The 24,597-nt window shown below is 41.5% G+C and overlaps 2 protein-coding genes across 6 annotated transcripts; both read right to left on the bottom strand.

Moving 5' to 3' along the window:
* Positions 1-793: 793 nt before the first annotated feature.
* si:ch211-113d22.2 lies at positions 794-2,760 on the bottom strand. Its single transcript, XM_042420589.1, has 3 exons — positions 2,652-2,760; positions 2,030-2,143; positions 794-1,390 (listed from the first exon to the last, which is right to left on the bottom strand). Exons 1-3 carry the CDS (start codon positions 2,698-2,700, stop codon positions 1,176-1,178), a joined length of 378 nt encoding a protein of 125 aa, XP_042276523.1. The 5' UTR covers positions 2,701-2,760; the 3' UTR covers positions 794-1,175.
* Positions 2,761-3,292: 532 nt separating this feature from the next.
* On the bottom strand, positions 3,293-24,497 carry LOC121903470 (transforming acidic coiled-coil-containing protein 1-like). Of its 5 annotated transcripts, none has more exons than XM_042420516.1 (13): positions 24,425-24,497; positions 14,347-14,438; positions 11,656-12,094; positions 9,829-9,883; positions 9,626-9,707; positions 8,464-8,516; positions 7,012-7,149; positions 6,847-6,923; positions 6,606-6,649; positions 6,181-6,341; positions 5,590-5,696; positions 5,351-5,471; positions 3,293-5,228 (listed from the first exon to the last, which is right to left on the bottom strand). In XM_042420516.1, the coding sequence occupies exons 1-13, from the start codon at positions 24,427-24,429 to the stop codon at positions 5,160-5,162; spliced, it is 1,443 nt and encodes a 480-aa protein (XP_042276450.1). In that variant the 5' UTR covers positions 24,430-24,497; the 3' UTR covers positions 3,293-5,159. The 5 variants fall into 5 exon arrangements, with proteins under 5 accessions (XP_042276450.1, XP_042276449.1, XP_042276451.1 ...); XM_042420515.1 differs by lacking the exon at positions 24,425-24,497 and adding an exon at positions 22,825-23,171; XM_042420517.1 differs by lacking the exon at positions 24,425-24,497 and adding an exon at positions 22,825-23,170 and having other exon boundaries at positions 7,012-7,146.
* Positions 24,498-24,597: the final 100 nt, after the last annotated feature.

A 24,597-nucleotide genomic window follows, 5' to 3' on the forward strand; every position in this document is an offset into this window, starting at 1 on the left:
CATAACGGCTGAAATCACAAATATCTTCATATACAAAGGTGATTCTTTTAAAAAGTTTTCTGGGTTGTTTTTTTTTTTTTTTGGTAAAATGTGTGTCCTCCTGTTAAGAGGAAGTGGTTGCACGTCATATGACCTGCCTGGGGACTTGAGAACTACCTCACTGATTTCATATCCTGTGGCGACTGCACAGTTGCACAGTTGCAGAAGGAAGTCCTAAAGTTTCCACAGAACCCCCCCTCCCCCCTCCTTCCTCCTCCCCCTCTCCCCCCTTTTGTTTCTGCTGAAAATCATCCGAGTGTTTTATCTCTGCTGTACGTGGGCATCAGCAGGTATGTTTTCACACCAGACACATTAACATAAACACATAATGTCTTTTTCTCAGGCTTTTAAAAGGTCATGTGTAGGGTAGCAAATGCCACACTAAGGTGATCTTACCCACGCAAACACACAGTCTAGACAGCCCAAAATAAGGGTGTGATTGTATCTTTTATTCAGACGAGCTTGCATGCACAAACAATTCAAGCACTAAACACTTAATTACAATAGATTTTTTTTTTTTTTTTTTTTTTTTTTTTTTTAGGACGGTGGTGTTCGAAAACTCACGTCAATCACAGTTTTTCTTCCCTGTTACCATGGAAACACTGGGTGAAACTGTGGTTCCATGGTGTTAAACGAGCTGTGCGTTAACGACCCACTGAAGCACCCTGGCACCCAAAAACCACACCCGAGCCCACCCCTCCCCCCACACGCCACAACCGTATGTAGCTGCGCTGTTCACTTTGTACACAATTTATTCATCACCACAAACACTCTCAAGTTCACAGGTCGCTGTACAGATTTACATCACCTGAAAGTGAACCTACTGCTGCAGATAATTACTAGTCAGGCCTTTGATGATATTATAAAATTTACACAAAATGAAGGAAACCACTGAAATGCAGCTTCTTCAAAATACACCGCCACAAGTAGAAATCCAGACATTCATAATATACTTTTTTTTGTTTCAACCCAATTTTTAAACCACTTTCTGCAACTTAAATCCTTTTTGTTACTTGGGTTAAAAATCTCTGAGGGGCACAGGGACAAAGAAGGAAAGGTGGATGGACAGAAAACATAATTAAAACACAAAAGGAAGAAATGATGAATCCCTGGAGGAAAATAAAAGGTAAAAGTGTTTACAGATGGCTGACGGCTATGCGCAGCAGCAGGGCAGTGATCAGTACGACGGGGCTGGAGGCCAGGGCCCCTGCACTGTTGTGTTTCCCGTGGCTGTGGCTCCTGTGGGGCCCATTGCAGTCGTCCCCAAAACAACAGTCCATCTTGGCTCCAGAGCTGCTGCCGTGAGCTTTGTCGCAGAAAGCCTTGTAAGTGCACGACTTCATCACGGTGTCTGAAAGGGAAAGTTGCAGAAAGGGCCGACAGACGTTCACAGTTAAATTTCTTTGAAGTGATTGAAGACTGACCACTTCGGTATGACGCTGTGAACCCGTTGAACCCAATCCCCTGCCCCACACACACACACACACTTTCACTCTTTTCTTTACACGCACACAGACACACACATAGGCAAAGAGAGAGATCTGTGGTTATCATAAACTGCTGGGACCACATCCAGAAACCTCAAATGATGAGAGGATGCAGAGGCTGAGGTTTTACCATCACACACACACACACACACACACATACGCACACACACATATAAACAAACAGAATAAGACAAAGTATTGACAGAATAATGAATGGGCCAAGAAATCTACAAAGCATTGAGCTACTCTTAAATTTTTTGTAATATATCCAAAAATACCACCAGTTTCTGCATTACGGGTTTTAATAATGACTTTAACTGTGTCAGATGAAAGCAGCATGAGGACTATTTTAGGCATTACTGAAATTGCTACCTCACGCAAGCAGTGGTTGTCAGGGTAATGCTGACCTCTAGTGAGCCCTTTACAATAACAAATTATTTCTGTGTTGCATATTTTCCTCTGTGTGTGTGTGTGTGTGTGTGTGTGTGTGTATGTTTGCTTACTGGGCCCAGTGATGGTGGAGCAGGCGTCAGCGTACTGAGGACAGGAGGTAGAGCCCTGCCGGTTGCAGTCGTCGTCATTGGACGCCACACATGTGTGACATTTAAGGGCGTGGCCTTTGCAGACAGAACAGGAGAGAGCACCTGATTTGAGACTAAGTATGTATATCCACAGACGGGTGTGCTTGTGCATGTTTGCACACACATACACACACACGACCATAAGTTCTTCACTGTCCATTTACTGCAATTATGTCCGTTCATGCACACAAGCACACACAGTTACATTAAAGATCCATATATGGCTCAGACTACTTTTTCACCTTACAGGCCAACTTTATTATTCTAAGTTGACGTATACATCTCTCAAACCCTGCAGGGTTAAATTTATGACAAATGTATATGGTGAATGTCTCAACTGCAGCTAAAACTGCTCTGCTACTGAGGAAATTAACAATCAAGAATCTGTGGTTAACTTTCAGTACAGAAACATCCTGGATCTTCTGTACCACAGTGCTCCTGTAACTTTAGAGCTAATCAAGTCATTACAAACTAAATCCTTCTCAACTCCCTGAAAAGCCAGAATTGCACTATAAGTGTTGGCATCAGCGTTATAGAAACTTACTGTTGCAGGCCAGAGAGATGAACAGCAGAAGGGCGAGCGCAGTCTTCATGGCAGCTGTCTGATGGGTCAGTGTGTCTTCAAAAGTCCAGAGAAAGAGTGGATGAGCAGAGAGGAGTCTGTGATGGAGGGGGCGCCGGGGGGGGGTTTAGACACGGGAAGGTGTCTGAGGGCATTAAGGTCTAATCTCTGTAATCTCCATCTATGCTGCACAGCCAGCACACTGTGGTAATGGATTAACTGAGCAAGCTTTAACACACTTTGGTGTGTTTAAACTATCAATCCTCTGGTAAAAAGAACTCCAAGTATTGATTCTACAGTTCTGTTTTTGTAACTAATGATACTTATCAAAGTTTTAATTATATTCCCCAACTGAGAATGAGAGTCATTACTCACTCATGGAAGACATCACCACCTCAGCAGGAATGTGTGTGTGTGCACAAGTGTGTTGGAAAGTCTGATGAAAGATAAGCACTGTGCATCATTACCAGTATCGAGGCCGTGACATACATACTGACACATACCGTGAGAATTCATGCAGCAGTCACTAAGATGTCATATCAGCTGTGTGTCTGTGTCATCAGGAGCTGTACAAACACTACTAATCAACACAAGTAAAAAAAAACAAAAAACACAAGAACAACTTATAGTAAAACAAATTATATTCATACTTATTCAGGTAAATGTACACACACTCACCCTGTTAGTCTTCAAGGTGTCGACACAAGTGTGAGATCGCCATTTCTAATATACAAATATCAAACAATAATTCAAGAAAGGAACAAAAACAGCAAAACAATAATGTGACGTTAGACTGACACAAAGATAAATGGTGGTGCATCAGTGGGTTTGTGTCACAAGTGGATTTACGAGGCTGAAAACCAACAGTAAAACATCTGAAATACAGACTGAATTAGTTCCAAAGAGTTTGTCAGATTCTTAGAATTGTTTTATTTATTGACAAAATATTGTTTGATTAAATCATAGGGTTTTTCACATTTTATAGTGATTAAAATACAGATGGTTGTTTGTGTTATGCCTTAATTCAACACTGATGGAACTGAGAAGTTTGGCTTATTTTGTTAAATGGAAATAAAACAGCTTGTGTTGAAAAAGAGTATTGATTTGCTATCAGTGCTGATACCCAGGTATCAAACTGGCACCAGTAGTTAAAGATTTCCAATGACGTCCATCTGCATTTACTGATTACTGAAGAACTGTGCTCGAAAACAATTTACAGCCTGAGAAATGTGAAGTTATGTAAATGAACATGCAACAAAATAAATTCATCTGTTACAACAACTAGAGTGCAGAGCTGTAGATACAGGCGTGAGATCTCACATCTTTGTCACACATTAGCGATAGAAAACACTTCTTACAAAGCTGTTAAACTCTTCGTTTCCTGTTTGGTGGTTAGAGATAATGGGAGTAGTGGATGAAAACAAAGATAATATTCAATCAGTGACAGAGTGATAAAAAAAACAACAGTTGTGGTACTGCAGCACTCTCCAATCTTTTAATAGTTTCGACTATTTTCAGCCATAATATTGAGTTATTACGTTTAACTTTATCCAGATTCTTAACAAACGACCACTAATGTTGATGTTGTTTACACTTTGTGAAGAAGCTGCCTGTATTATAACAGACAGAACAATACGACAACATTTATGTAATCACAAGAAAATCCTTGATTGTCAGTTTTATTATACTTTTCTGTGAGTGATAAATTATCTGCAGCTACTTGAATTGTCCAGAATCCCATCTCTGCAGTCCTGCAGACCAGCTAAAGCAAACGCTGAGAATTATTTTAAGCTATAGTCTCACTGACTTGTGGTCTAGACTTACTGTGGTGCAGTGTTCTTCCTGAACAAGGTCTACTGTGTTTCCTCAAACAACCCCAAATCCTTTCCTCCTGTTCTTGCACACCCTGATTTTAACCCTGACCTCATTCTGCTCCAAACAATACCCCTGAGCTTCTTTCATTCAGAGTAAAATCCTTGTTTACTTCATAGAAAAATACATTTTTATGGATTGTTGCTTTAATATGAAACAATCCTCGTCAAAGCCCATCCTCGTATATGCCTAAATGCAACTCAAAAAACAACCTCCAGGCTGCATTAAATCTGATGTCATCCTGCTGGAGGAGTTGCTGAGAATTTAGCTGTTAAGCTGCTGGGAATTTAAGCTGAGTCACAAGCGGGTTGTTGTTCACTGGCATGATGGACAAAAGCACACGGGATCCAGATGGCGTCATAATGGACACAAAAAGCAAACAAAGTGACAACATATGACAGAGTCCCAACAATTATTAGCATGTACAGAATCTTAACGATTCTCGTCACAAGTACTGTAGCATTCAGGAAGTTACTTCAGACATCTGTACATGAGCAGTCTCTGAGTTGCAGGGCTGGCACAGGGTATGAGAGCTGCTTCGTGGCTGGGGGCATGCACAGGACGTCACTGTCGGCAGGACCGGAGGGACGGCGGTGGCTGATACACAGGAAGTGTCTCTCAGTCTATTTTTCCCATTTTTGCAATCAGCTCGTCACAGATCTTGGTGAGCTCCTCGATCTCTTGATTCTGTGACGACAAAACACAGGACAATATCACAGTGTGTTCAGTTACAGCGTAAAAACATGCACTGCTGCAAAGTAGAAGTTTCATCTAGATTGAGCATGCAGCATGATGGAGACGCCTCTCACCTTCTGCTGCAGGGCTTGTTCCAGAGACTCATTCTTCATCTGCTCCTTCCTCAGGCTGGCGTTCAGCGCCACGCTCTCCGAACTTGCCTTTGCACGCACCTGAGCGATCTCCTCATTGGCCCTGAGGGAGGAAAAGGGGAAAGAGGGAAAATTAACAGACGTTATATATAACAGCATCTCAAAATTGTGAAAGCTATTTGTCTTTTTTTTTTTGAGATTTACTTTTAAGCTCCACATACTTGTCTAGTTTCTCCTCAGCGTGGAGTTTGAGTGTCTGGTATCTCTGCTCCTCCTGCTTTACTCTGGCCAGATACTCCTGAGCGCACTTCTTCAGCACCTCCTCATTCTGTACAAGGAAGCAGAGATCAACCACGGTGTTATTTATGAATCATTCTTACACAGAGAGAAAACAATGGTGCAGACTTATGTGTCTTTAAATTATCCTTACTGAGTTATTAAGTAAAAAATATATACTGCAGAATTAGATGGTCATAATTCTAATAACTGTTTTTTATTTCTTTAATATATGCTCTTCTCCTTGTAATCCTTCCTGCACTCATTTACCATTGGAAGCTGACCAATTTAACCACCTCAGCTGTTCTCTGTTTCCTCCATGAGCAGCTTCCTTAAACCACTTTCAGGTCAGACTTTTGAGGGCCAGATTTGTCAGGTGACCTTCAATTCAAAAGCCTGTTGCTCATAACCACAGGATATTTCCCGACCTTATTCTGACCTTCGTCCTGTTACAGCCCTTCAATTCATGCTACTAACAGTTGATCACTTGAAAATGAATCTTTCCCTCAGTAAGAACTTCTCCTATGACCCCTTACTTTCTTAAAACCCTCCAGCGTGCTCTTCATAGTTTCATAGCGACGAAACACATCAGAGAGCGACCGCTCCACAGAGTTCAGGTCTGCCAGGGCAGCTTCCTTCTCCATCGTCACAGCATGCAAAGCCTTCTGGGAACTCAAGTTGTTGCGCTGTTCATCCTCTGAGAGAGGTGAAGAAAAAGACTTTACTGTTGAGCGTTAGATAATATCATTATCATGCGTTTTATCAGGTGACAGTGATCGCACAAAATATTCAAAAATAAAGACAAAAAGACGAGTGAAGTTTGTGATGTTTTTTTCTAATACAGGACGATGTGGACTACTGTTACTGCCTCTACGTCACTATCAACAGGACACACACATTATCATGCTGTGGCACTAAAATCAATACAGCAACCAGTGAAATGTTGCATTGGATGACTCACCGATCATCTGAGCGATTGTCTTCTCGTACTCCGCAACAATCTTCCTGTAAGGAGACAAAGCACATGACGGATCTTACTTAACCTCAGGACAAACTGGTGTTTTTTAATACTTCAAAGAGAGTTTAGAGCCCAAAGCCCCTATCTTTAAAAAAGACATAGAGGTAGTAAATTTGTGGATGTTTTGGTCAATTCTCCATGACAACTGAGTAAATAAAAAACATGCAGCAACACGTTTCCTCACCTCATCTCATTGACTTCTTGTCTGCAGTCCTCATACTTTTTCTTCCAGTCGTTGACTTCTGCCTCTTTAGTGATAATCTGAAAGGAGCAGAACTGAACTAAGCTTACGGGGAAAACAAACACACTGATAAATTTCATGTTGGATGAGGGAGATAAAGGTGTGTACCTCCTCCCTGATGAGGGTGAGAACGGCCTGTTTTTCTGCCTCACTGATGCAGATGGAATCCAAGACTTGACTTCCCGTTTTCTGCATCTCACTTCCTCCCCCCGACTTGTTTTTCAATTTGCACGGGTCCTCGTACTGCTGAGGGCAAAGGAAAATCAGCCATGTCATCTCAGAATTGTACGTTTGCTTAGACAAAAGAAGGTATTCACACCTAAACCTGCCTTTTCAAGATGCTATAGATTCACTATTGATTCAAGAAACATTCCTCTATGATACCATGAAATTCTACATTATGCTCATAATTTCAATACAGACTACTATTATTCCTTTCATTCCTTCTCATAAAAAGCATGATTTCCTCTCAAGTAACTAACTTTTTTCTGGGAAAGAGGAACTCCAGTTTACTGTAGGTGCTTAGAAAAGCAAATGTGAAACCTTGAACTCACTGTTTATAGGTTGTATCAGCATTTAGTTAAGAGAGAGAAACAAAAAGGAACATTTATTGATGTAATAAACTTTTTTGTTTACCACTATGACACATAATTCATGACCAGATTCTTATCTGTTGATTCTAAGTGAAAACGTATTGATTAATCAGTTCACTAATCAGTTCTGTTGTAGTGACACAAGTGAAAATAATGAGTCACAGACATATAACAGTAATCAAATGTGACAGTTTCCTGCACTTAAAACGTCTCTGGCTGATTATTTCACTGTGAACATGTTGTTTCTCTTTCCGTTCTCTCTGTTCCTCTCTTTCATCGTCTTGTCTTCATTCTCTCAAACCTTTATCTCTCACTTCATACCCGTCTTGCCTTTCAATTGTCGTTCTCAAATATTTCAGTCTTCCTTCTTCATCTCCTCCCCCCCGTCTCTCCTCTCATTTTGTCCTTCCCAGGATTATACCAGTCATATTCTAATCTCCTGAATGATAATCTAAATCCATCTGTCACCTGAGCAGATGAACATGGTGGCAGATACTAAGTACCTCCTGCCGTCCTACAACGCAGGAGTGCAACCATCATATCAGACAGGCGATCGTGTTGCAGCTTTAGATATGATGCAGGTGGATCTAAGCACAAAATTGGGCTGTAAAGTCTCTTACTAGTATTTTAAATCACAAGACACGCTTAAAAAACTGCTGAGTTTGTCATTTACCACACAAATTTAATCCAACCAATATAAATCAAAGAGCTGAATCTCAACATGCTTATGTTGTTACCAGTGAAATGTAACTGGGGCAAGTCTGGACTTCTCAAATCTGATGGAGACAGATTAGTTTGACTGATAAAAGAGTGCTTCAGCCCCACCTAGTGTTTACTGGTGGGAACACATTGCAGATGCTTTTGTAGTGAAGATGTAAAGTCTAAAATCTGACACAGTGCATGTGATCAGGCCTGATTCATACAACAGTAGAAAGGATTTAAATGATCAAATGTTATTGTTTCTCACCACAGAGCAGCAGTCTGACTCTGCAGCTTTGGATGTCACATGGCACTCTTGGACTGGAAGAAAACAATACACACGTTAAGAAGAATTAGTGATGCTGTGGACTATTATGGCCAACAGGTGGCAGTACATGATAAGCATTACAATGTTTCTGGCAATAAATGTATTTCTCATAAAAAATATAACTCCATTAACACCACATGTGCTCATAGTATAAGAAAAAACTAAATAAAAATTTAAAGTTTAGTATGAAGAAGTAAAATCAAATGTCTCTGCCCACAGGATGAGATAGGAGCACTTGTTTTATCTGTTGGAGTATTCTCATGACTTACTGTATGTAATATATAATATACGTAATGTTAGTAACAGTGTGTTGATGAGTTTTATTTTAGTATTTAGTACAGTTTTAAATAAATTGGTAAGGTGAAATTATCCCAACCCACTAAAAGTTAATTTCATCTTGACAAGTTTGGACATTATTTGCAGATTTTTTTAAAGTAGAAAAACACTTTTTCTTACAATTATATATTTATTAGTGTACTTTCTGTTCACACTCCAAAACCAGATCTGCTCAGTAATTTCAACTTATCTTTGAGACTTGAGACTGTCCTCGGGCTGAACCAGAAAAATAATATCCAAAGTAAAAAGACCAAAACATCATGTGTTTGGAGACCAAAAAAACAGGCTCCTGCACTTGCAGTGATGCACTGTTGTGCAACATTTGTCACAGTGAGGCCTCAGTAACTAAAGCTGTGTCACATGCAGCCTGAAGGCACCTGCGTGATCGTACATGTATGTTTTATCACACAAACACAGCTCTTCTCAAACAGAAAAAGGACAGAACTTACTGCTCTGAACAACTGTGCTGACATGGTGCTCGCTACTCACAGTCACAAGTTTCACTGCAGCACAAAATGATACGTAAGGTTAATGATTAATGTGTGTGTATCTAAACTGTAAGGCAAAGATGACCTTCTCGCTGTCCGCTATTGATCGACTATGACTGATTGTTTGCCCAAAGGGAAACTAAAGCACGCTGACTTCAACAGCTATCAGACTCAGTAATAACTGAGCTATTCGCTACGGTAACAGTGTGTTTTCTATTAGACATGAAGACATTATGAGCAAAACATCAAAATCTATCTTTATTGATCTTGTTACTCACTGCTTTGGTCCTTGTCTGGTTTGACCCCGGCACTGCTTGCCAACTTCTCCTCATCTGTGGCGTGGCCTCCATGATGGTCGTCCTTCAACAGTAGCAAATATAATCAATCACGCAAACTGTGTACAACTCTTCAAAAACTAAACATGACCACATGAGGAGATGTAGCTAATAAATTCAACAGTAGACACATTATCTACGCTTACCTGTCCGCTGAAGTCCTTCTGCATCGGCTGGTTCTGCTTTACTTTACAGGAGTTCCTGAGTATGAAGGTCAATAACAACATCAGTGTTAATGATAACCAGACCATAGCTCTGACACAGAGGCTCTACATGGACCCCTGCGAGCTCTGTAAGCATTTGCACAGGTGTAGTGATGAGAAGAGAAAGCAGCAGAGACAGAAAGCCTTACAGCCAGACCTCATTTCTCTGCTCTGTGTGTGTGAGCTTGCATGCTCTGCTTAAAAGTGCTGAATTATGCAGAAGAAAAAGCAGATTAATGAAAAAGGCCAAATTGAAATAAGAACAAGAACAGTTGCACAGAGCATTAGAGGGAATTACAGGTTTCCACTAACACTCTTTCTCCAACTCTCTCTCTCTTTCTCCTCTACTTTCTTAATCTGTTTATCACACTTTTCCCCCCCTGACTTCACAATTTAGGTCGGGTGGATGACACAGCAGGCCGTGGAGCGAGCCTGGACTCTCTTAGGCAGAAACGAGCGCTCTTGCACATCTAGGGTTGAAGTTACAAACACACACGCACGTCGGCACACACAGTTAAATATGCAGTACTTACAACAGAACACAGAGGAAATGGACTTGCTCAGCAGTCCTGATGCCACACAGGGAGAAGGGAAACAGAATGACAGGTTTGGAAGGAAAAGGAAGAAAAGACACAGGAAAGGACGGGACAGGGGTTAGGTTAAACACAAGGGTGGTTATTAGAGTTTAGTAAATAGAGAAGAAAGACTAAAGCAAGATGAGTGAGAAAGTGTGATCAAACTGGAAAATAAAACCTTGATTGAAACTGGACAAATTAAAATCTTCCAAACCTCCTAAAACAAATAAAGCAATGATTTTGTTTTTCACTTCTTTAATGCTGTGAGAGAAGTGAGAGGATCCCCTGATGAGAAACTCTCTCATCTGGTGGCGGAGTTCCTCCCTTTGTGAAAATTACTTTTGAAATTGAAATACAAAAATCATAAAGAAATTAAAATCCAATATCAGTTTACATTGTAATTTGAGGGCAGGACTGCCACTTGATTTTAACCAACTGTTATTGAATCTGTTATAGACTAAAACTTATAAGTAAACTCAAACTTATTTTTCCAACATGGTGCTGGTTTGTAGTTCATTGCAGTATATACGACAAAAAGCTAACGATTACAGTTATGTGGGATATTTCTGTTCTAACTTGATCAAATGTGAAATTTTTTTGGCAGGAGCATAACAGAAACAAACCACAAGAGGGCGTCATTTTAACACTTTAACATCTCATTTCCATTGAAAGAAACTGTTGTCTTACAAACACAAAGCATTTGTTTAAAACACACAAGAACGTTAAAACTATATAATATCAATCCTGGCCTACATGAGCATCTATGGAAAACAAATCCTGTTAAATCCTTCAAAAAGCTTGACTAACACTGAAAATGAATCCAAATTCTAAAATAAAATTAAAACTATAATAATAATGGTGAGGAATGGATGGTTGTGCAGGAGAAGAAGAGCAGTTGAAAGGTTCGTTTAATGGGAACAGGGACCTTGCAGGGCTTTGAGGATACAGAACAGGGTGACACAGCTGGTAAAAAGGGAAAACTCTGATCACTTCAGGTTCATTGTGCACAATAGCGAGCATTCACTAGTGTTCCATGCAGCCATAAAAGAGAAAGCAGCTTTTGTTCATCTTAATCTGTGAGTCATACAGTATTAGTCCAGTTTGAGTGTGAGTGTAACCAGTGACTGAAAAGAGGATGATAATGAGTGACGAGTAAAGGGGAACGGTACATGTGAGGGTTTGACATTTAACTCACGTGATAATCTTGCTGTTGGTCTCGCTTCCCTCCAGGTTACATGTCAGTTTTGCGTTCCCTAGCGGAGAGTCAGAGTTCAAATTGCCATTGAGCAAGTCAGGATCCACACAAACGTCATGGCTGGGTGTCAGGTTTGAGTCTGGGCTTGAGTCAGAGGTCATCGGAGCCTCGTCGTCCACCTCCTCAGGGTCGGGTTTGTTCAGTGGGGAGATGACTGACAGTGATGGGGGCCGGAGGGCTTGATGCGGAGGCAGAGGGCTGGACAGGGAGAGACCCTCTCCTGGTTTGGTGCCCAGGGTCATGTTGAGGTTCTGATCCAAACCAACGCAGCTGTTGTTAGGGGACGAGCTGGTGAGGTTGTTCAGGGAATCGACCTCTTGGGAAGAAACATCCTGGTTGGAGTTCTTGTCCAGAAAGTGGTTTGTAACATCAGGAAGAACTGCAAAAAGGGAAGAAAAGCAAGTCTTAATCCCTCCACCAGTAAGCCTGTTCTTAAACTTTAAAACCTTGAAACATCCCTATCCGGTCGCAACCTAATGATTTTATCTGTCACTCAAGAGATTTAACCTTCAAGTGATGGCCTCCCTTTTCCTGTTAGAACATTTAAAATGGCTGCTGGACATTTTAAATGTTCTAACAGCTCCTCTCAGGGCACTTCATATCCTGTGTCCTCACACATCCCGTTAACAGCTAGCTTACGACCTCAGCAGCAGACCGGTCTCGGTTGAGTCACACTGTTGCTGAAACACAGCACTCTCTGTTACTGAGAAATACACCCACACACACACTGTAAAACTCACACAATAACACAACTACAAGATCCTCTAGGTACTCTTTTTCTTTCCTCTCAAAGTACACACTATATGAATGAAATCATGGTAGTTTCACTTTGGGCGGATAACAGCTTCTCACATCGTTTGTCATGACCAAGAGCTAATGTGTGACTTATTACATCATACATTCAACTAGTACAAGTTCTGGTAAGCTCCTGCTCAAAATCTGGGTACTTTCAGATATATACACACATACACCCTTTGGAGACAGGGAACAGATGTGGAGGAACCACACCCAGTCATGCAGAGTACACAGCACCACGTGGCCTAGCAACAAAAACAACATCAGGATTTATTGCAGTTTCACAACTCAACCAAAAAAGAGGAAAAGGAGACAGAAGAGGAAGTGAGCTAGTCAGAGAGAAATAGATGGTATACAGGTAGACGCACTGCTGTCTAAGGTTTCAGCATCATCCTGGTTCAAACATACATACAGTCAGATTGTGGTCTTGAACAGACAGATTCCCCCCCTGTGCCATTACAGTCTAATTATAGTGAACCAGGCTATGAGTCTCTCCACACAGTTGATATTTTATTTATGAAGCTAACCCAGATTTTGTACAGAGCATGTGACCAAAAATCGAGACTGTTATTGTCTGCAACTAGATTCAATAATAAACACATTCATCTCTCTGTTATTATCTTGCACAATGTCCCATGTGTTGCATGTCTGATTTCAACTAGATGAGTCATCCAAACCATGCAGACCCATTTGATCTTCACGTACAGTGCAAATTAAAATCAGTTACTTCAATGAAAACTGATGGGAATGAGGAAACAGTTTGCTAACACTGGTGATATAATTAGCATTCGTTTCAACACAGAAGATGCACTCCAGTTCATCTATTACTATGGTGATGCATTGTAGTTCATGTCTGTGTGGGCGAAAGCAGGACAGCGGGAGGGAATAGGGGGAGAGGGAGGCTGCGGCCTCTCTGGCAGCTCTCTACCACCCAATTATCGGCAGATTTACAAGTCTGTGCCTAACAGGAAAGAGCTCGTTAACGTTTCTGATAACTTTTCATACACACGGTCTGTGTTGGCATGTTCACACTGTAGTTGAGACAGTCAACTACATAACGCTCCAGATTTGAAGTGACACAAACTTACCAACAAAACGTAATTTCCACTTTAATCTTGAGACATTAGTGTCATTACTAAACTGCAATTAAAATGTCTGTTCACTCAAATGACTAAAAAACAAAATCCAAAACTATACACATTGCCAGATACTATTAGAGCTAAGTGAGAAAATATGTTTGTAGTTTGGGTAACCTGGACCATTAACATACGTCTGCCATGAGGTCTGATCTTGTGGGAAATCTGCCAGAAAGCTTTACAGCTTAGAACAGGAGCAGTTCAAGCTACACTGCCAAGGTTAATGGAAAATCACTTCAAACATGATACCACTGGTATTAAAATTGTAATCATTGCTACTCATACCGACAAATTCAAGTTTTTCTGTAATTGTTGTAACTTGACTTCACTCAGTCTAGATCCCAATCTGAGTTCTAGGAATGGGGCCGGGTATAGCTGGAAATACCTTGATATTAGTGCTGATTCAATACTTTGATATTAATACTAAAATGTACAAGTACAAGTACATTGCCTACTCAAAGTCTGAGATATGTTAAATCATATGATATGTTAAATCATATGGGAAGTAAGTGATCAAAGAATGAGTAAACAAATTTAAAAGATGACCAGATATTCTACGCCAGCTTTTGGTGTTTGACAGTTGTCAGTAATCACTAAATTTGGTAACACATTAAATTATTGAAGTTTGATACTGAAGTCTACATTAGAATTTCCAACATCTCTAACCAGGTGTGACCGCCAGACCGCTGAGTCATCTCACCTGAGTGGTTGGAGTTGTCCAGTTGGCTCAGCAGATTCACAACACACGGAGACTCTGCCTCTGGAGTCTCGAAGGTCCCCTCTGAGTCTGAACTATGGAGAGAATGAGAGGGGAAGAAAAAGATTTATTTCATGTTTATAATTGAAGTTGTTAGTGGCCATTTGAAATTAAGTTAAAATTTTATAAAATATTGACGAAAATGTGACTTTATCAGAAACAAACAAAGAGATGAGAAAGAAAGAGGTCAGAGTTACGACTGAGCTTGCATAATTGGCATGTTCTCTGAAACCAAAGATGAAATCTCCAATTTGAAATTCAAAATGTGTTCGAAACTGACAAAACATGATCCACAAAACAACAACTTTCCTCATAAAGTGTTTAGAGCATGTGATTAAAAAAAATCACAGCGCCTAGAGCTGCGAGAAAGCTCTTGTCTTTGAGAACAGAAGGGTATTGAATGTTAGTCAGTCTATCTAATCACATATCAATGCTACAAACAGCTACTAAATGATGTTCATATAACAATAAAAGCTTTAGTTGTGTGTTGCAGTGTCAAATTTATTAGAACAAATAAGCGCAGGCTTTCAAATATCAATTTTCTGTTTTCTTAAAGCGACGTGAAAACAATAGAGCTCAGAGTTCAAAGCAGTTCAAAGTAAACAAGCTGCTTTTATTTTAAGGGGAGTCAGAGGAAGGGAGAGGAGAGGAAGTGAGGCCTGGGCCCTACAAGGCCACCTGCATCCTTTACCCCTTAATAAAGACACACTGTGTCCCACGACATCCACACACACACACACACACACACACACACACACACACACACACACGCAGACACACAAAACACACACAGTCTTTTGGTCTGCTGTGTCAGCTGCCTAGACACCCAGCCCAAATTTATTTCCAAACTGTGGAGAGACAGAAAGGAAGGGAGAGAGACAGCGAGTGAGAGTTTATGTGGGTGTGTGTGTGTGTTTGTGTGTGTACTCGTTCCCAGCCACTTGAACGCACATCAAAACGTCCACACTCTAATGAAAAACAGCACAAAGAACAAAGCTGACAGAGCCAATACCCAACCGCACTCCATCTCTGATACCAGTTCACACAAACATGTTCACACACAGGGCTCCATGCAACCACACCATCCAGAGCTAATCCTAATATACATACCCACCCCCCACCCAACACACACACACACACACACGCACACGCACACACACTGGATCACGTCCCAGTGATGGCCCCAAAGGTTGCGAGCTTGGATGGTTACTTAGAAACTAAAAAAAAATCAAAAGCTTTGGAAACTGTGGCTTTTTTTCCCTTCCCCCAGCAAATGTTCCTCAACTGCCAAACAGCCTCACTCTCCATTCACACACACACACACACACACACACACACACACTCAAAACACACATAAAAACAGCCATAAACAGTCAGGTCCTCAAGTGTTTGGTGTGTCATAAGGAAATGACAAAAGCAGGAAATGATAAAAGAGTAGTTTGAGTGACTGAATTTTGACTAAGATTCTGTTTTTAGCCAGCGACAGAAGCACTGGGATCCACAGTCGGAAAGAATGTGAGATTATACCACAGCATCAATCAATTTGTCTGTGTATGTGTGTTTATATCCACCACCTGTCAGTATGACTCAGGGGAATCATCACACATGCACACACACACATACACACACACACACACACACACTATAATAATCAATCTACCAGATTCCAAACTATATCAAAAATTGATTCTTATTGATTTCATGTCTTATACAAACACACCTGTAAACCAGCTTTCTCTCTCTGTCCTCACTTTCTCTCTCTCTCTCACACACACACACACACAAACATCTGTGGCCAAGCCCTCTTACTTGACATCTCCATCATCCTTTGCTCTTGGCTGTCTGGTTTGCTCGTCTTCCCCCGCACCCCCGGTCACTGCCGACCACGTCCATTTGGCCCACTGGACCGGAGACAACCAGGACATCCCTGCACCAAGAGTCGAGTCCTAAACCTGCTGCCACCTCCGAGCTTTAACGGTAAACTTCCTTTTCCTCTGGATCAGTTAAGACTAACGCAGTGATCTCCAACACTCTGTCTTTCCAACTCCAAAAAACGAGGCTGTCAAAAAGAAGCAGGCGCCCCTTCTGTCTTCTTGCTTCCCTCCCTTTCAACGTCAGCTTTCTATACAGCTCTCTCACTTCCTCCTCACGCTCAGTTCTCCCATCCTGCTCTTCTGCACTGTTGACGGTCGCGAGAGAGGGAGAGAGAGAGAGAGAGAGAGAGGGGGAAAACGTGTCTCACGCTTCTGCAGCTGCTGTTTCTGTTGCTGCTTTGCTCTCCACCGCACTGACTCAGACCGTGCAGATTACTGGAGCATCAGTAGTCACTCCTCTCACTGCTCCCCCCTCCCTCCCTGCTTTCTTTCTGGGTGGACGATCAGCTGGTTAACAGACAGACACAGCTCGCCCTGCTCCTGTATGTTTGCTAACTTGCTCGGTCTCAGGAGTTTGCCTCTCCCCTCCCTGAGCTTTTCAGGGTTTGCCCATTGTGAAGGAAGAGAGGGGGGTACAGAGAGGCAAAGCTTCCTGTTTTAACAGGCAAAGAAGAGTCTGGTTACTCTGAGACAAACATAATGCCAGATGCTTAGTGTCTCCAAGAAAAGAAACAGATGAAAAGACAGGAAAGGGAGGAAATGTGGCGAACAGTACATTTTAAAAGATAAGTTTGGATGTGAAATAATGCTCTCGTTGTGTATCCTGTCTTTCTGAAATTATGCCTTCCAATAAAACACATCTCACTGACATTATAACCTCCCATATTCCCTAAAAAATATAAAGTATATTTGCAGTAAAGCCCTGGATATGTACAGTACATTCTGACAGATTTCCAGATACACTACATCCTTTAGGGAGACAAGCATTGTCTATTTGAATTTTAACCAAATTAAAGGATTTTTTTTTTTGCAAATGAACTGACTGAGCAGTTGCTGAAACAATGAGGCCACCATGAGTTTGAAAGGTAATTTGAGTTGTTAATGGTTTGTTTACTTGGCAGCTTCCAGCAGAAACAGTGGATAACTGTGATTGTGACAAAGAGCTTTCCTGAAAAAAAAAGAGCCCTTCTGCTTTTTTTCCATGGTTGAATTAAGAGGAGACAAGAGCAATCCTGTTGCAAATATTTTCAACAAGGACTAGGAATGTATAACAGACACAGATAGATAAAATCTAAACCATTAATGCAGCGATGTGTGGCCAAACTTACAGAGGATCTATTGTTCGCTAAAAATATCCAGGACAGGCAGCAAACCAATCAATACAGCAAACCTAGATTCAGCAGTAACAGTAACTGACAGAAAAGTCATTTGGATTAAAGCTCTCATCGCTGCTCACACATGCTCACACAAGTGCCTGTAAGGCTGTTCATGGATGGCTTATGTAACTGAGTGGAGGCTTTCACATTTATACATCTCCCACACACACACACACACATACATACAGAGTATCTAGGCCGGATGAGATGTGTTCTTTGAAAGAGAAACATGGACCATGACTAATCTAATAACAGGAGGATGGTTTGACCACTGTGAAAAAGGTGAACAGGAGCAGAAATATTTTTTCTTTTTATTTGCACTTTGAGTTTTCTCTCCTGCTGCTTGCTGCTCGCATGTGGAAAACATCCACGGAGACAGGCGGGCACGTAGATGTATTCACGCACAAAAACACGCTCACAAATAATGTCACACACTGGTGAACACGGAGAAAGAGACCCTGTTCAATCTGTGATAGGCTGACAGAAAAACAGAGCAAATTAGAGGGATGACAGATGGAAAACAGCGTTAATTAAAAGCGGGGATGGGAGAGAAAGCAAGATAATGAGGATGAGAATATTTAGAAATTTGAGATCAAAGGGTAAGGTAAAAGGGCAGAGCAGGAATCTGCAAAGCGCCTTTGTGTGTTTCGTTAACATTCCCGACATTGTCTCTTTTACCTCCTTTGTTTGGGTATCTGTCAGTCAGGACAGCAGAGAGGACAAACCTGTCTATCCTGTAGAGGACATGATCTGCCTGAAGATAACAAAGCCCCTCAAGCAGCAAAGCCATAAGCAATGAACGTCCTGTGCTGCATGAACCTGGTTTTACTCTGTTGCACCTTGAAGCTATATGTGTTTGTGCCTCTGGACACAAACACAGACAGAGCGACCACATGCAGACAGAGCGCTCTGAGAGGGAACATCCCCACCTCTCCCTCTGGCCGAGGCATGAACACAGACGAGCGAAGTAGAAGGAAAACAGAAAAAGGGAAAAGAATCGGCTCTTATGTAATACCTTGAAACCGCAAATAGCTCACAGGGAAACAGTGGCAGAAACCCACACATACATATATGATCTGCGGCTGCCATCTTAGCACACACAGAGCCCTGTGCAGCTCAGGGGTAGACACGAAACACCGCACACACTAGATCCAGGCTGCTATGTGCGTTTGCTGTCAGTTAATACAGGAAGAATGGCCCATCCTTAATCATCAATTACATTTTGACTGATAGCGGCATGTGTGGTTATGAGCTAAGAATATATCAGCGATGCTAAACATGTCTGTGAGCCACAACAGAGGTGATCTGATACTAATGAGGTAACTATTTATGTACATGTACACAAAGGGAATTAGAGAAGCTTCTCAACTATCAAAGATTGTATATCTCTGCTCTCAATCCCCCTGAATGACGACAGAAAGTCAGCTGGCTTGCCTGACCTTTCGTCTAGTGCCACCGTCAGGTCAGCATTTCCCCTGACCACCGCTTTGATTCATTACAAACTATATTGAAGGTCAACGGTTGGATTAACATGAAATTTACAGTGAATATTCCTAGACGATGAATCCCAATGTTTTTGGTCATCAGGACAAACTTGTATGCAAGAAAAATCTTAATGTAATAAAATGGATTCCCATGAAAATTACAGACTGCCTTTTAATTTTTGAGATTGAGATGCTTTCTTCCTCCTCAATTAGTGCAAAATGTCACTTTCCACACCAGATGTCACTAAAGCCCCTAAGAGGATGAATGATTTTGATTTTTAATGGCCTCCACCCTAAAGATAAACTTTACATTTTTATGCCCAGCAATGGTAAGAAGAGCAGAATTGTAGCATATTTGTTCTGTCCAACATTTTCATATTGCAGGGTGTAATTCCAGCTTCACTGGTTTAATTTTAGACTTGCGCTCTAGCCTAACTTGCTTCAATTAGGGGTTACATTCAAAGAAATGCAGAAAGTGCTGTCTTCAAATGTTGCTGGTTTGATCAACATTTACAGAGAGCAAATGTCAAACAGCACATTTAAATGAATGAATGATCTTTACTGTCATCATACACAAGTACAGTGAAACTCTGTTTGGCTTCTCTCTGGTAATTAAATAAGAAGCAAGACAGTTATAAACCTGTCATTGTCACTATTTACAATGTAAGTGCTCCTGGTCATGAATCCAGACTCAAACTGCAATAAAGTAAGCATGACTATCCCAGTTTCACTGGTTCTTCTAGATTTTGTCAGAATAACAAGTCTCTTCAAAAGCCAAGTGCAATACACATGAGCGCCTTAATGGTAGGATGAGGCTGTGGAAAAAAATAAAGTTTGCTTTTAAAGTGAAAGTATCCACATTGCATGTAATTGCTTGAGTTAGTGATAATCTGCAAGATTACCGTTCCTTAATTTAGCAACACATTGGGAGCAGAAAATGTCTTTATATTATCACTCAGATGTCTACACTGGAGTTATAAACAATCCAATAACAAAATACTTGATTGTGGCGTCTTATATTATGGGTTCTATTCTATCTTTGTTGCATACATGCATATTAAATTCACTACTTTTTGTGTAGCAGAGGATATAAGTGAGCAAAAAGTGTAATAAATAGTGTTTGGTTTCAATAGCACAAAATATATTTATAATATAAGGAAGTTGTGGATAAAGTGTGGGTCCATGTATAAACTGTATTCAGTTTTTCATGCAAGAAATGAACATGGGATGGAGAGATGGACTAACTATATATCTCTCTGTCTATCTGTGTGTCTTTCTAATGAGTCGAAGCATCTAATCTGAGCAGAGAAATACTGCTGGGTCATATTTGTTGGCTTGTTTTGTAGTATGGTGCCACCTAGTGGTCATTATGGACTCTTTCCCAGATTCCTTAGATACATTAAATAACTGTAACATAAAAACAGCAGCATTAGATTCATCCACATCTTTATTGTTACAGTGTCAAGATGAAAGATCACAGCAGAGGAGAGGAATAGATGTGAGAGAGATGCATGACTGTTCTGACATCACCTCTGTGAGCTTAAACAGAGTGGACAGGATCTCCGGTTTCACCATGGCAACCGTTTGGTCACAAGTGTATTACACTATGAAACATGCATATAAAGACTTCCTACGTTGTTGATGTTTATACTTTCCTGCATCTTAGCTCTATGTAGGTCACAGCAGCGTCAGAGGGATAAAATATAGAAACGCTGCAAAGTCTTTGATTTGGGTTTGTGTGTTTACATCCTGCATTCAGAAAACTAGCATGGAGTGAACAGAGTTAGACTGAATGCAGTACAGTAGAATGACTTAACTGACTGTGGCATGATGAAACAAAAAGAGAAAGAGAGAAAGAGAGGAGGGGTTTACCCCAGAGGAGTCATGTACGGACACCAACTGAGCTATTGTCCATGACTACATGGGAGCACACAATTCCCAGACAATAGTGCATGTAAATTGTACACACATGCACGCACAAGGCAGGGAGACGACACACCCCCTACTGTTCTACTTTATGGTGTTTCCATTCTTTTTCTTTGCCCTTTAAATTCAGTTGAAATGGTTGTTCAAATGCATCATTGTTGCACAGTACGAGTGAACACTATTCAGCAGTGAGATTCACTGTCAAGCCTCATCAGTGCAGGCATAATTAAAAATCTTCAAATTTTGTGCCTGGCTTCATGTATTCACAATGCGTGCATCTCGCTAGAGATAAAAAAAAGTTTTTCATCTCACTCTGGCCTGAATTCAAACCACTGCAGCAAGAAAATGGGCTCCAAATGCAGGTCAGTCTCTTCCCAAATGAGGGACCATCTGATGTTCAGGGATTTTGAAGAATAAGACTGTGTCCATCCAAGAGTGTTCCAGTTGTAACATAAAACGGATGATTGAGCCAACTAAAATTAGACCAGAAGCTGAAAGCGGTGATCCCACTGCGCTGCTCGGCTTCCCATTTTTCCCACGGGGATGACCCCAACCCCCATCTGCACTAACCCAAACACAGCTGTATGCCATAAACTACAGAGGGATTTTTTGGCAGATTTTTTTAAAACACCCACATAACAATCAGCATTACTTGAACATGGCCTTGTCTCTGACATCCTGTCTCCCAAGTCTTCAGCTTTGCTTTTCTGTCACTCACTGTGTCCCTATCATCTCTGAAACAACATCCGCTTCAGTGCATGGCGGCGCTGCTTGTCATATTAACCACCGCCGTTCTCCATGACTTGAATCGCTGAGTGAACACTATGTATATTTAAGGGACGACTAGGCTGAATATGGCTTAGCCAGTGCATTTATGTGCATGTATGCATCGGCTACAGAGGGCTTATAGAAGCTTTTAAAAAATGGAGATAAAAGCAGCTGGGAGGACAAAGTGAAACGACTCACTCACTGTTACAAAGGATTAGAGAGAAAAAAAGAAGAGGATGCGTGGCGGATAAGTGTTTTTAAGCTCTGACGAATGCCTCAGCAACAACATCTTCACTCCCTGCATTTTGCCAAGGAGAATCACATCACGAGGCACTTTGGGGATGTCAAACACAGCATGATGAACTCAGTGTGGTGATAAACAGCAGAACAGAGAGCTATGCTACCTGCTCAGACAGGAATAAACTGTGTCACAGTTAAAATAACACTTCAGAATACGGATTACAGATGCTGTTGGAAGCTGCTGCTAAAATCGAAACCAATGCAAAAGATGAAGAACTGAAAGGAAGGTATGGACACAGCATTGATTTCAAGAGCATGACTCAATCGGCTCATTACATTAGCTTCTCTGCTAATGTCATCAGCTGTACCGCTCTGTCTCTTCCTTCTCTCCTTGGATTTGAATACCTAAATAGTATTCAAAGTAGCCCAGCAGCGGAGGCCATCCGATGGGCTGATTTGCTTTCAGTCCAACAGAGAAAGTTCTAGCTCTACAGGAAGCATCAAGGTCTCTGCGACTGCCCTTCAGCTCCTTATCTCTCACTTCTCTTCCCCTCCCTGAGTTCAACCACACCAGACAACAAAATCTCAAGTACCAAAGGGTGAAATTGATCCGCTTTCCCGGATCAGGAGCACTCGCTCACTCAGCTATTTTGGAGCGTCTCTGTCCGTGCCTTTTCTCATTGAGCACTGGCACACAAACAAACACACGCACACACAGACACACAAACAAACAACGAAGGATCCTCGTCTTACATGCTGCTCTTCTTCCGAGGAGAGCTGACAGAGCCCTTCCTGTGCTGGCTGAGGGAGCCCCCCATGGCAACAGCCGAGTCTGTGTTTCGTTTCACGTTTATCCAAGATGCTCCGTATGTCCTTCTCCTCCTCCCAGGTTCACCTCTGTCTCTCCTCCAGACAGCCTGGCTCAGCGTCAGAGATCCACAACGCACTGCTTCTCATGACTGGCTTGATATAATGTCGCCAACCAGCCTCTCCTCTCCTGGTCTTTTTGCTTGTCACTGTTGATGCTATACAGACTAAATGCTCAGGAGTACTACTGATCGCACATGAATAGCTCTGCTAACAGTCCCGCCTCCTCGCTCTACTTCTCCTCAACCTCCATCATCATCTCTCTCTCTCTCTCTCTCTTTCTCTCTCACACACACACAGAGGCAGATTACATTCACTTGTTAGGTACTGTGAAGCTGTTAGAAGGAGATAGACAAGAGTGGTGGAGTGTGTCTGTGTGAAAGGAGGGGGGGTTATTTAAAGACTGCAAGGTCTAAGAAGTTGGAGGGGGGGGGAGTAGATGGAGATGGAGTGTCATGGGGGTATCTGGCAGGGGTGAGAGTATTGTTCGAAAAAGAAAGAGTCTCTTCTATTGTTAGTCAGCTGAATACCAGATCAGAGATGAAGGGGGAGGGAGAGATGGAGGGAGAGTTGGCGGCATAAAACACAGCCCCACTTGTTGTGCCACATTCCCACTACCTGCTGTGACCCAAAACCCACCCCTGCAGCCCCTCGGAGTTAGCATGACAATACACACACACTGTAACAGCTCACAGTTTGTTTGCATACATTCATTTCCTAAGCTCATCACTGCTTTTTGACCTTTTACCCTGAAACCAAACCTGGACACACTCCAAACACTTCAAACAACGCAATCAGTGTGGCACAAAATGTTTCAAAAGACTGGACGAGATTATTAATAAACCTATGAAACAGCCTTACTGGAAATGTATCATGGGCCAACTCATTAATCATCAATCTAACTCATTAATGTGACTACAGCAGAGTCTAATATTGAATTAAAAAAAAAAAAAAAGACAATTACCTCTTGATTCAAGGCTGTCTCCTCCTGTTATTCTCTTTTGATCAAATGAAGGATGGCTAAAACCTCAGAGCAGTTGCGGGTCAGGCTGTGGTGTCCTGGACAGTCCAGCCTTTGAGAATAACTGAGAGGCTTTAGTGCATAATTTGCTCCCACTGAAATGAATCACACGAGGCTCACTATGGAGATCCTCATTACTGAATGACCTCACTACATTTTTTACACAGTGGGCACAACCATAGAGCCACACACAGCCCACAGAAATGGTGTGACAATGAAATACATAGACTTTTCATTGACCGTGACTTATGATATGACCGTTATAGTCAGTAAAACTTGACCGTTACTCTTGTTAGTTAGCTTCCGCACCACTTTTAACGTTAACACAACACCATAAATTATCAATATATACATAAACAAATATAAAAGGTAGCAATAACCTTGATAGCTTAGCAGCCTTCAGCTATTAATAACATTAGTAGCTTAAAAACGAATACTAAAATTCGTATTAAGAACCCAACTTGCCTCATGGTTGTTGTTGTCCCGGGCTGTTGGTCAAGTCACCCGCTACAAGTGATGCTGTGTTTACAACACAACTGCGCATGCTCAATGATATGCCACAGTAACGAGACTATGGCCAACTTCCATTTAACTCCTCCACCATCCTTTTCTGAGTATAAAAAATAATAATAAATGTA

This window comes from Thunnus maccoyii, chromosome 9 (genome assembly GCF_910596095.1).
Source record: "Thunnus maccoyii chromosome 9, fThuMac1.1, whole genome shotgun sequence".
NCBI lineage: Eukaryota > Metazoa > Chordata > Actinopteri > Scombriformes > Scombridae > Thunnus > Thunnus maccoyii.